Below are 12,901 nucleotides of genomic sequence, written 5' to 3' on the forward strand. Positions count from 1 at the left end.
ACCTATTATATAGCTTTTAAAAATAAAATCTCCTGCCCAGATGGCGTGGCTCAGTGGTTGTGCATTGACCTATGACCCAGGACGTCACAGTTTGATTCCTGGTCAGGGCATATGCCCAGACTGTGGGCTCGATCCCCTGTAGAGGGTGTGCAGGGGCTGCTGATCAATGATTCTCTCTCATCACTGATACTTCTATCTCTCCCTCCATCTCCCTTCCTTCTGAAATCAATAAAAAAAAATTTAAATTAAATAAAATCTCCAGAGAAATCTCTAATCACAGAGTTATTACTCAAGCTAAACTCTGTCTTTCCTCCCTCTACTCTCCAAAAGCCTGTAAAAAATAGGGCAAATTTCCATTGGTTTTCCCTCGAACACCTGCTTACATGGAAAAGACTGTAATGATTGAAAGTTTAGTCTGGAGTTAGATGGCATGGTTCAAATTTCAGATTCACCATTTGTTAGCGTGAACGTGGGTGAATACCTTAAATCTGTTTGTGGCTCACTGTCCTCGTAGAAATGGTTTAAAAGCAATGATACCTACCCTGTAGGGTTGCTGTGAAAATTAAATGAATTGATGCAAGCAAAGTACTCAGAACTGTTTGGACACATAAGTGTTTCAAAAATGTTTTCAGTACCAATTCATCCATATTTCCCAGCCCCCGATGAAAGCATCCCGTTCTGGCCGCTGAATCACTCTGCTGCTCTGGCAAAGTGAAGAAAAGAAAGGGTAGGGAAGGGGCAGCTGTCGACATTGGAGGCCACGTGGCTGAGCATCAAACTGTCATGTGAGACCCAAGAGCTCAATTATTAGAGTCAACATAGAGTAATATTGACACTCCTTAAAGGTGAGGCATCAGCCAATTATTCTTTGGGCAATGAGCAGATTGTAACGAATATGGGAAATTAGGGGTTACGTACTCAGTGAACGCTAATGACTACTGGGCCATGGTAAAGAATCCTAATTGAAGACCAAATAAAATAAAGCTTTAAAGGCTTTCAGAAGGTTGCACAAATAACTCAGGGACAGGGCAATTATCATTCAGAAACAAGTTATTTAAACACAAACAAGGAAGAGACTTTGGGAATTATGTAAATAATAGCTGGCCAAGGCTTATAAAAGGCCCGACGTAGAAGTTATCACCAAACCTAAAAAATTTCTCCAAGCAAACCACCTCTCAATCCAACTCCTGACACCATGGCCTGCTGTCAAACTAGCTTCTGTGGATTTCCCAGCTGCTCCTGTGGGACCTGTGGCCCCAGCTGCTGCCAGCCAAGCTGCTGCCAGACCAGCTGTTGCCAGCCAACCTGCTGCCAGACCAGCTGTTGCCAGCCAACCTGCTGCCAGACCAGCTGCTGTGGGACCGGCTGTGGCACTGGCTGTGGCCAGGATTGTGGCTGTGGAGGTGTGAGCTGCCGCACCAGGTGGTGCCGCCCTGACTGCCGTGTGGAGGACACCTGCCTGCCCCCTTGCTGTGTGGTGAGCTGCACGCCCCCAACCTGCTGCCAGCTGCACCATGCCCAGGCCGCCTGCTGCCGCCCATCCTACTGTGGACAGTCCTGCTGCCGCCCAGCCTGCTGCTGCTACTGCTGTGAGCCCACCTGCTAAAAGCCAAGTTAATGATTTTCAACCTGAAGTTGCAACTTCCAACTCAATCCATGAACTAATTATTTCTTCAACCATTCCTGGACTACTAACAAGTTCTGGAACTTTTATTTGACTTTTGTTGTGGGAGTTAGCAAATACTTGAGCCTTGCAGACCTGATCTCCCCACTGAGGCTGCCAAAATGTAAATTTGACTCAAGAAATGGGAAAACCAATTTGCATTGGGCTTGACCTTCAGCAAGCATTTGATCCCATGCTCCAGGACTCAGTGCTGCCGAAGCCGGGCAAGAACTATCTATACTTCTTAGACGCGTTCACCTCCTCAATCTACCATCCTTCAAACTGCACTTCCCATAAAAAAGGAATACTATACTAAGGCCTAATAAATTATATTTATTTGGTGCAGCAGACATATCTCCTTTTCTTCATTGAGTGTACTCATGATGTATTGGTATATTTCATAGAAAGTTATGCAAAATATTTTAATCTGGTTTTGCTACCCCACACTGCTCTTCTTATACAATGTTAGGAAAATATTTGATAAGATCCATAAAAACATGCAGAAAAGGCAGTTCTAGGGCCTCAGAAATGGCACAGCTCTATGACCAAGTCCTGACCTCACACAGTGCTTTCACAACCAGAAAGCTACAGAAGCCAGGACCTCTGAATCTAGCGCCAGAATATGAGTCATTTTTTTCACATCTGTTAAAGGAATGCTCTTTCAGGCAATCTTCAAACACTGGTAATGTATGCTAGTAAATCCCACTCTTCCATTTACATGTGGTCTTGCAGAATAAAGCAAGAGAACTACAAGTTGGGGAAATATGCTTTTAATTAGATGGAGATTTTTACTCCAAAAACTTTTCTTCCCTAATTTCTGAACTGAAAGTGAGGACAACAAAGATTTGCTCTATTTTTAGAATCAACATATTGTACATTGGCTTAAAATATATGCTTAACAAAAATACATATGTATTATACATATAGATGCATTTATATATAATACTTATATACAATGAATTTAAACACAAGTATCGCAAAATATTTCACAAATTTTTGAGAAAGGATCAAGATTAATTCATGGTTTCTTGGGATTAGAACTGGATGAGACTGAAGGTATTCTTTTCTATTAAGAACTAGAGGCCCGATGCACAAAAATTTGTGCCCTGGGAGTGGGGTGCCCCCTCTCACAGTCTGGGAGCCCACAGGGAGCGGGCCTAAGCCGCAGTCTGGCCTCCCTCTGTGGGAGGGGACCCAGCCAGTCAGGGGAAGGCGCCGCCCCCATCACCCTGCTGCTGCTGCCATTGCCAGCCGCTGCAGCTGTGCCGGCCCTCCTCAGCCCTCGCAGCCACTGTGGCTTTGTCAGGAAGGACGTCTGGTCTATCCAGTCTAATTAGCATATTACCCTTTTATTAGTATAGATATTACTTTGGCCCTGACTGGGTGGCTCAGTTGGTTGGAATGTCATCCTGTACACCAAGAGGTTTCAAGTTCGATTCCCAACCAGGGCACATACCTAGGTTGCAGGTTCAATTGCCCATCAGGTTGCATACAGGAGGTACCAAATGATGTTTCTTCCTCTTTATCTCTCTCTCTCCCTTCCTCTCTATCTAAAATCAATAAACATAGCCTCGGGTGAGGATAAAAAAGAAAGAATGTTACTTTGGTTAAAATTCCAATGCTTTATTCATTTATAGGCTAATAAAAATCAAGTAATTAGAAAGCATGAATAAAGAATAACATGTAAGCAAAGAATCAGTTACCCTGATGCAGCATCTAGAAACCTGATCCAATCCAGAAAACACCCCTTGAACACCAGAACAGAAAGGAGGACAATAAATAAATAAATAAATAAACAAACAAACAGACAGACAAGTGACTTTGGTAGGAGGCAAAGTCGGCTGTTTATCATTACCATACACTGCTCATCATTCATTCCCTCTTTAATTCAACAAGTGCATACTGAGCATGGACATGCAGATGGTGCAGAAGGTACTATCTACGAAAGCAAGGTGAACCAGACATGGGCAGATCATGCCCTTAAGCAACCAATGATCTGGTGGAGCAATAGCACAATTTTCGCCCTGGAGGTGTCTGAGAAAGCATCTCATCTTACAGATGAACAAACCAATGCTCAGAGGGACTAAGTGACTTTTCTGAGGTTCAGTCGCTTAATGATAGAACCAGTGTGAGAAGCCTCTTTGGTTGAATTAATTTCTCAGTTAAGAGCTCAGTTCCCTACAGCATGTGACCATCTCTAATCACCTAACTCTGGACTTGTTTAAAGTTACTTTCAGCTTAAAATTCTATGATCTTTTTAAAATTCAAAAAGCACAACTAAAAACAATTGAGATTTTATCAGTAGGGGATGACTGAAGAGAGTGTGGTGTGATCATACTCAGGAATACCACATAGCTATTTAAAAGAAACAATAACAGTATGTACAGGATAGGTCAACAAATTGGATAATCTGAATGAAATGGGTAATTCCTATCGAAACTGAATCATGGAAATATAGAAATCTGAACAGAGCTATTGCTAAGATGGAGACTGAATCAGTAATAAACAACCTCCTAAAAGAGAAAATCCCAGTATCAGACGGCTTTATTGATGAATTCTACCAAACACTTAAAGAAAATGAAAGAAGGGGAAACACTTCCAAACTCATTCTATGAAGCCAGCATTACCCTATACCAAAGTCAGACAGACACTGTAAGAAAAGAAAATTACAGACCAATATCCCTGATTAATATTGATGCACTATCCCTTGACAAAATACTATCTAACAGAATTCAAAAGCACAGTAAAGGATATACACCATGACCAAGTAGATTTTCAACATATAAAAATCATTCAATCCAATACATCACATAGTAGAATGAAGGGGGGAAACACATGCTTATCTCAATAGATGCAGAGAAAACATTTGATGAAATTCAAGTCTTTCATGATTAAAAAAAAAAACTCAACAAACTAAGAATAGAAGGAAACTATCTCTGCATAATAAAAGTCATATATGAAAAGGCCACACCCAAATCATACTCCATGGTGAAAGATGACGTGTTTTTTTTTAATAAAATTTTATTTTATTGTTGAGAGTATTACAGAGGTCCCCCAATTATCCCCACTTTACCCACCTTCTCCCAGCCCCTGCCCCACCCCAGGCATTCACCACACTATTGTCTGTGTCCTTTGGTTATGCATATATGTATATGAGTTCTTTCGTTAATCAATTCCTGTTCCCCCCCCCCCCCGCCCTCCCCTCTGGGACATGTCAGTCTGTTCCATGCCTCCCTGTCTATGGACCTATTTTGTTCATCCGTTTATTATATTTATTAGATTCCACTTGTGAAATAATATGATATTTGTCTTTCTCTGACTGGCTTATTTCACTTAGCATATTATTCTCCAGATCCCTCCATGCTGTTGCAAAGGGTAAGAAATCCTTTTTTACAGCTGCATGGTATTCCATTAAATGTACTACAGCTTTTTTATCCACTCATCTACTGATGGACACTTGGGCTGTTTTCAGACCTTAGCTATTGTAAATAGCACTGCTATGAACATGGGAGTGCATATATTCTTTCTGATTGGTGTTTCGGGCTTTTTAGGATATATTCCTAGAAGTGGGACCACTGGGTCAAATGGTAGTTCCATTTTTAATTTTTGAGTAAATTTCATACTGTTTTCCATAGTGGATGCACCAATCTGCATTCCCACCAGCAGTGTACTAGTATTCCCTTTTCTCGACATCTTTGCCAGCATATGTTATCTGTTGCTTTTTAAATCTGCCACCTATTAATATGGAATGGTCTGCTCTTTCTTTGGTTTCTCCTTGCCCTTTGTGTATGCGGGCCAGTTTGCAAACCAAAAGAGTATTAATCATACAGCCAAAGGTGTAAGCAACCCAAGTGTCCATTGATGGATGAATAGATTAAAAAAGCTGAGGTATATACATACAGTGGATATTACAGATGCCAGAGGGGTGGGAGAGGGGAGACTGGATGAAAGAAGGTGAAAAGGTTAGCCAAAGAACATATAGGCATAGTTCATGGACACAGACAATATTGTGTTGAAGGCCAGAAGGAGGAGTGGGAAGGGGCTGGGTGGAGACAGGCAAAACAGGGGTGAGTGAATAGGGGACATCTGTAATAGTGTCAACAATAAAATTTTAAAAAGGAAGTTCTGACACATTCTACAACATGGATGACTCTTGAGAATATAAGCAAGTCACAAAACAGACAAATACTGGATGATCTTACTTGTATGAGGTAACAAGAGTGGTCAAATTCATCAAGACACAAAGTAGAATGGTGGTTGCCAAGGGTTTGGGGAGGAGAGAAAGAGAAAGTTTAATGGATATAGAATTTCTGTTTTGCAAGATAAAAAGAATTCACAATGTGAATTTACATAACACTAGTGAGCTGTACTCTTAAAAATGGTTAAAATGATAAATGTTATGTGTATTTTACAATTAAGTTGTTTAAAAAATAGTATAGCCCTAGCTGGTTTGGCTCAGTGCATAGAACATCAGCCTGTAGACCAAAGGGTCCCAGGTTCGATTCCGGTCAAGGGCGGGATCAATCCCCAATAGGGGGCGTGCAGGAGGCAGCCAAACAATGATTCTCTCTCATCATTGATGTTTCTATCTCTCTCTCCCTCTCCCTTCCTCTCTGAAATCAATAAAAATATATTTTAAAAAATAAGTAGTATAGGAGACCCCGACTACTGAATTATAAGATCTATGTGCATAGATGCTGCTTCATGTTGACAAAAAAAGGAAGAAAGGTATTGAAGAACAGGTACCAAACTTAATATTGATTATCTCCTGGATCGCTTCTCGGCCTTTTGGCTAAGATCAAGTGATTATCTCCTGGAATACTACTTTTGGAAGGGATATGTGTATTTTGGGATAGGGAGGGAAAATATTAACTTTTGGTACTGCTTGACTTGTTAAAAGTGTGTGTTCATTACTGGCATATATTCTTAATTGAGCACAGTCAGAAAACAATCTACAAGCTAAAGTCATTAGGGTCTCAGTTGGGAATATGTACACTGACGATGAAGATAAAAGCCCGCTAGAGCTCTGAGGATCCTGAAACTTGCACACTCTGATCACAGAAAGGCATACTTCTTTTGGATACTGATGAACCAAGTGAGTGCTCATGTCTTGATGACACTAATGTTAGTTATTCAAGTCTAGACAACGTGTTTATGAATCATGATCCTAATTGAGTGACCACCTACAAAGAAAATGTTCATTCAGATAGACTCTACTTGAAAGTTATCAAAAGACAGATTCGACAAAGCAAGCCAGGGCCGTGGTTGGCTCAAGTTTGGTCCCTCATGTGACTAACACTAAGAGGAGCTGCCATGATTGGCTCCCACAATGAGTCTTCATTTGCCCCCACAGGGCAAAGAAGAAATGTAATGAGACTTAATTGAGCAATGACCAAAGCAGGCTATTGAAATGCTATTTATAACTTTCTAAACAACTCAGGTACTAGCCAATCAGAGACTGACTTTGCAAATAGTTTCAAGGAAAGATGCTAAACATTAGGAAAATAGGTGTCTCTGGGGACTATATAAAAGGCCAGATGTAGAAGGTGCAACCAAAACTCAGAAACTTCTCTAAACAACACACCTCTCAACCCAACTCCTGACACCATGGCCTGCTGTCAAACTAGCTTCTGTGGATTTCCCAGCTGCTCCTGTGGGACCTGTGGCCCCAGCTGCTGCCAGCCAAGCTGCTGCCAGACCAGCTGTTGCCAGCCAACCTGCTGCCAGACCAGCTGCTGCCAGCCAACCTGCTGCCAGACCAGCTGCTGTGGGACCGGCTGTGGCACTGGCTGTGGCCAGGATTGTGGCTGTGGAGGTGTGAGCTGCCGCACCAGGTGGTGCCGCCCTGACTGCCGCGTGGAGGACACCTGCCTGCCCCCCTGCTGTGTGGTGAGCTGCACGCCCCCAACCTGCTGCCAGCTGCACCATGCCCAGGCCGCCTGCTGCCGCCCATCCTACTGTGGACAGTCCTGCTGCCGCCCAGCCTGCTGCTGCTACTGCTGCGAGCCCACCTGCTAAAAGGAAGGTTGCTGGTTACTTAAGAATGAAAGGAGCAACTCAGGAAATCTGCCTTGATCTCTAAAGAAGTGTTCAACTTTACTTGGATGCTATGTATAGCGATGTTTCTAAGCCGCTCAGAAATCATAAGTCTTAGGCCCCTCTTGAGTGTGCTGAACTCTCCCACTGAAAACAAGTATTAACCAGTGTCAGATCAATGACAGCTCTGTCCTCCTCCCTATTTCGTGATCCCCACACATTTTCAGACCTGCTTTCTCCTTCAATACCCTGTTAATTTAAAATAAAATGTTTACTTGTGCTAAGCAAACTGAGTCATTGTCTTCCATCATTCAGCTTGTCCACCTTCAGCTGAAATTCAAGAGAAGTGGATTTGCACTTTGATAATAATCCTAAGGCATAAACAAAAAGTCTAAACCAGAAAAATACAAGTTATATTATGCTTTCACCCATCAGTTAATGAGATGTTCCATGCAGTAAATAATACTTGCAGTTATCCAAAAACTTACATGCTCCAAATCTATTATGATTAGGTCTAAACTAATAAGGCCACTTTTAACTAAAATGTTCAGGTTGATCAAAGCTATGGGATTTCTACCTAGATGTACTTCTACGACTTTTAATCTCCTTCCCTTTAATCTACTAGATGTTCTCCTTCATGTATGCCTAATAGCGAAAGAAACTGTAATGCCGACTAAATAGATTTGAAAGTATCTACCAGATGCTATCAGACACTATTTTCCAAGAGCATTTCGGTTTTAATTCCTATGCCTTACCCTAATATATTCTTCCCACTGACCCCCAAATTGATCTCTACGCTTCAACTCCCAACACTCCCCTCCATTATAAGTATGTATAAGGTGCATCACTGGTCTAAACGAAATTAGAATAAACAGCTATGTAGATAGCTACTGAGTTCCACCAGCACCACATGTCAGACACATGTATCAGAAAAATAAAACAACTATATATTCTGCACTTTGCGATCCAATTTGAAAGATGTTCTCTTAAGAAGTTAGCACAAATCTAGACCCAAAATACCTTTTACCAATTAATTTTTAAGTAATTTGAGTGCAGCATACAAAATACAACATGACAAAATATCAGACACTTTAAGCCGTCTTTTCCAAATTATTTACAAGCTCCCAGCACTTACCTCTACCATTTAATTAGTAGCAGAATAAAGTAAATGGCAGTATATCCTTCAAAATGTCCTAACTCCCAGATGCTTTTCCTGAGCCTTGGTTCAACTATCAAATGCAGAAAAAAATTTTAGCATTTCCTTGTCTCCTTTGACCATAACAAGGACTCCTTCATGAGAGGCACTAAGCTTGAAAGTTCTATTCAATCATTAAGTGGTACAGGCACCCATGAATCATGCCTTTTACTCCTCCCATTCAAAATCATATTCAACAGACATTGAGATACTACCAGTAGGTAAGCACTCCACCAGACACTTTTATATATACTATGTCATTTGGTTCACACGAAAAGATTTTTGGCCTGAAACACAAATAATATTTGCACATTTCAAACTGGTTAAAAGGAACTATAATGGGAATCTGACTTGATGTTGGGAGTAAATTACTTGGAAACTAAATTATGCATGGCAGAAGGCATGCTTTCAACTCAGTGGTTGTCCTGATGTCCTAAATTCAAGAGAATTTAGTCTATACATCCAGAGGCAAAAAAAAAAAAATAATAATAGTTTTTTTTAAAAGGAGCACAATTATCCTTAGCCCTAGAGGTCTGGACAGAGTGTCACGTGGAATAAATACCTCTATAAAGCACGTGTGTTGACATGGACAAAAATAGCAGGACTCTGAAAACCACAAACCTATTCCAAAGAGCAAAAGACCGATCTGAGGAGTCCAAATAAACTATAAAACAAAGTAATTTCTAAACTGCTGCTCATAATGTGTCATAAGTATTTATGTGTAAGCCAATCAGAGGCCCACTGAGGAGCAAATTTAAACAAAAACAAGGAAGATATGGTAAAAACTGTATAAATACCAGCTGGTCAGACTATATAAAAGGCCCAACATAGCAGTCACCACCGAACCTCCAAGCAACCCAACTCCTGACACCATGGCCTGCTGTCAAACTAGCTTCTGTGGATTTCCCAGCTGCTCCTCTGGGACCTGTGGCCCCAGCTGCTGCCAGCCAAGCTGCTGCCAGACCAGCTGCTGCCAGCCAACCTGCTGCCAGACCAGCTGTTGCCAGCCAACCTGCTGCCAGACCAGCTGCTGTGGGACCGGCTGCGGCACTAGCTGTGGCCAGGATTGTGGCTGTGGAGGTGTGAGCTGCCGCACCAGGTGGTGCCGCCCTGACTGCCGCGTGGAGGACACCTGCCTGCCCCCCTGCTGTGTGGTGAGCTGCACCCCCCCAACCTGCTGCCAGCTGCACCATGCCCAGGCCGCCTGCTGCCGCCCATCCTACTGTGGACAGTCCTGCTGCCGCCCAGCCTGCTGCTGCTACTGCTGCGAGCCCACCTGCTAAAAAGCCAACTTGTTGATTTTTAACTGCCCAGGACACAGTATCGGAATAATGTCTCCTCCACAACCCGTGGGCCACTAACAAGTTCTCAGACTTCTACTTGGGTTTCTGTTATGGGCTCTTATGGGGGCTATCAAGTCGATGAGTTCTATCAGATTCCACTCTACTATGAATACCTTGACTCTCCACTGCGGACACAGAAGTGCTGTGAGCCCACCTGCTGATCATCAAATTGCTTTGGATCTACTATTCCCGATTTTCCCACAGGGTTGAAAATTGCTGCCATATTGTGGATTTTATCCTTGAGAGCTGTCCACAAGTCTATTTTTCCAATGCTTTGTGATCTATTTTTACCTTCTATTTACCTAAAAAAAATTTTCAACATTAAAGGCACCAAAGTATAGCCAAGCGGCATTCCTCAGATGTCACCAGAGAGAATGGAGGCTCTTCACCCAACATTCAGCTTCTAAGAAGACTTTCCCATATTTCAAAATCTGATTCCACCCCTTTTGGGGGGATCATAACGATCTTTCCTTTTGGCTATTTTAATTATACCTGTGATACAGTGTCTTCTGTCATTTCTTAATAAATGTTATATACTGGGCAAAGAAATCATGGTCAGTGTCTCCACTTGTACATAACTGCTTATAGTTCAAGAATGTCCACTTGTAAGAAATACACTCGTTTCTTTTTAAAAAGAGACTGAAGCCATATGTAGTGTATTCATTCAATAAAAATGTATTGACCACCACTTCAATGAAGTGATTATGGAAATCAGAAAGATGAAAAATTAATTCTTATCCTGGAGGACCTTACTATCCAGAAAGAAAAAGAATGTGTAAAAATAGCTACATACAGTGTGATGAGAAAAACTATATTTTCTTAGTTCATAGAAAAAAAAACTCCCTCTACCTTAGGGATAGATGCTTTTGTGACCAAGATGCCTCAACAGTTGAACTTAAAATAGGTTCATCCACATGGGATATGCATGCTGGCAACCCCAAAAGCTTAAGAAAAGGGCATTAAACATTACACATGAGACCAAGAGGAATATTTCCTATTGCAGAAAGGGAGGAGAGAAAAGAAGAAAGAGAGGCCATGAATATTACTCTATGATCCCTCCACATTAAGCTGTCACACTCACACAATCTGTGGGTGGTCAATTGTCCTATGCAAGGAGCTGAGTTTCATGTCTGGGTTGATTCAAGGGAATGACAGCCCAGGACCTAACAGACGAGGGGAATGGCAGGAAAGTAATGCCCCAGGAACCTTCAGAAACTGTGGAGAGGCTTTGGGTGGATCCTGCTGTGGAAAGTAGTAACACTTCAGGACCAGCAAGGGCTACGCTGGGGGCAGCATTAGGGAAGACTTCCCAAGGGAGGTGATCTTTGAAGAGGGCCTTGAGGTCATTCTAAATGGAACAAAAAGAGTGAAAAAGAAAAAAGCCAACCTACACACCAAAGCAATGAGAACACCAAAAGGTAGCAAAATGTTGGTGGAGCAACAGGAACTCTCACTCATTGTTGGTGGAAAGGCAAAATGGTACAGCCACTCTGGAAGACAGTTGGGTTGTTTCTTACAAAACGTAGACTTGGTGCACAGTGCAGCGATTGTGCTCCTCAGTATTCCAACCCTAATAAGTTGAAAGCTATGTCCATGCAAAAACCTGCAAATGAATGTTTATAGAAGCTTTATTTGTAATTGCCAAAAATTGGTAGCCACCAAAATGTCCCTCCATAGGTGAACGGATAAGCAAACTTTGGTATATCTATTCGATAGATATCACTATTCTGTGATAAAGAGAAATGATTTCTCAAACCACAAATGGGTATGGAAGAATCTTAAATGCCTATTGTTTAATGTAAGAAGCCAATCTGAAAAGACTTCATACTATCTGATTCCAACTGTAGGACATTCTGAAAAGGGCAAAACTATAGAGACAATAAAAGTTGCCAACATGTCATGCCTGCTATTCCCTGCAGATGCCTGTAGTATAATACTATATATAAGCTTATAAATTTAAAAAATAAAGGATAGAAATAGAGAGATATGGCCCTGGCCTATGAAATCTAAAAGTCAGCTGTGAGTTTCCTTTATTGATAAAAGGAACACGCATTGCTGGAGCTCCCACTTCCTCTTCACCCTGACGCTTCTTCAACATATACTACTTTAACCCACTTACTGATAGCCTGAAAAAGTCAGTACCACTGTGAACTCAGACCTCTCAAGAAAAAATTTAAATCACGCCCAGCAGTAAAGAACCCCAGCCAGCTGAGGTCCTGGCTGAGGGTAAAGAAAACATGAAATGGGTAGTGGGCAAAGAGAGTTTCAGTATTAATTACAGCCCTATAACCAATTAGAAAAAAAAAAAGGATTACAGAAACTATGAATATTTTTCTATGTATATTTTCCTGGTTATTTTCTTCTCTTTTTTCCTTCCCTTGTTTAATGTCATATGCTGTACCACAAGCTAAGTAAACTTCGTATGGACCTAATTGCATTGAATACTTACATCAGTCCTGTGAAATAGATAATTTTTTCAATGAGTAAATTAAGTCTAAAGGAGGTTCAATGAATTGAAATCAGGGTTTCAAAGAGATATCTGCACTCCCGTGTTCATTGCAACATTATTCACAATACCCAAGACATGAAAGCAACCTAAGTATCCATCAACAGATAAAGAAAGCATAGTATTTACACACAGTGCAATATTAGTCAACATTAAAA

At 41.5% G+C, this 12,901-nt stretch overlaps 3 protein-coding genes and 1 pseudogene across 3 annotated transcripts; all 4 read left to right on the plus strand.

The window, feature by feature from the left end:
* The first annotated feature begins 1,172 nt into the window (after positions 1-1,172).
* LOC118672460 (keratin-associated protein 9-3-like) lies at positions 1,173-1,944 on the plus strand. Its single transcript, XM_036342140.1, has one exon. It carries the CDS (start codon positions 1,196-1,198, stop codon positions 1,604-1,606), a length of 411 nt encoding a protein of 136 aa, XP_036198033.1. The 5' UTR covers positions 1,173-1,195; the 3' UTR covers positions 1,607-1,944.
* A 4,491-nt stretch (positions 1,945-6,435) lies between these two features.
* Positions 6,436-6,608, plus strand: LOC118672595 (annotated as a pseudogene).
* Positions 6,609-7,238: 630 nt separating this feature from the next.
* Positions 7,239-7,928, plus strand: LOC118672458 (keratin-associated protein 9-3-like). Its single transcript, XM_036342138.1, has one exon. The coding sequence runs from the start codon at positions 7,271-7,273 to the stop codon at positions 7,679-7,681; it is 411 nt and encodes a 136-aa protein (XP_036198031.1). The 5' UTR covers positions 7,239-7,270; the 3' UTR covers positions 7,682-7,928.
* Positions 7,929-9,763: 1,835 nt separating this feature from the next.
* On the plus strand, positions 9,764-10,723 carry LOC118672459 (keratin-associated protein 9-3-like). Its single transcript, XM_036342139.1, has one exon. It carries the CDS (start codon positions 9,767-9,769, stop codon positions 10,175-10,177), a length of 411 nt encoding a protein of 136 aa, XP_036198032.1. The 5' UTR covers positions 9,764-9,766; the 3' UTR covers positions 10,178-10,723.
* The last annotated feature ends 2,178 nt before the right edge of the window (positions 10,724-12,901 follow it).

This window comes from Myotis myotis, unplaced genomic scaffold, assembly GCF_014108235.1.
Source record: "Myotis myotis isolate mMyoMyo1 unplaced genomic scaffold, mMyoMyo1.p scaffold_m19_p_17, whole genome shotgun sequence".
Taxonomy (NCBI): domain Eukaryota; kingdom Metazoa; phylum Chordata; class Mammalia; order Chiroptera; family Vespertilionidae; genus Myotis; species Myotis myotis.

Excerpts from the sequence above, each read along its gene's own strand:
- LOC118672460 (XM_036342140.1), top strand. The coding sequence starts at position 1,196 with ATGGCCTGCTGTCAAACTAGCTTCTGTGGATTTCCCAGCTGCTCCTGT.
- LOC118672458 (XM_036342138.1), top strand. The coding sequence starts at position 7,271 with ATGGCCTGCTGTCAAACTAGCTTCTGTGGATTTCCCAGCTGCTCCTGT.
- LOC118672459 (XM_036342139.1), top strand. The coding sequence starts at position 9,767 with ATGGCCTGCTGTCAAACTAGCTTCTGTGGATTTCCCAGCTGCTCCTCT.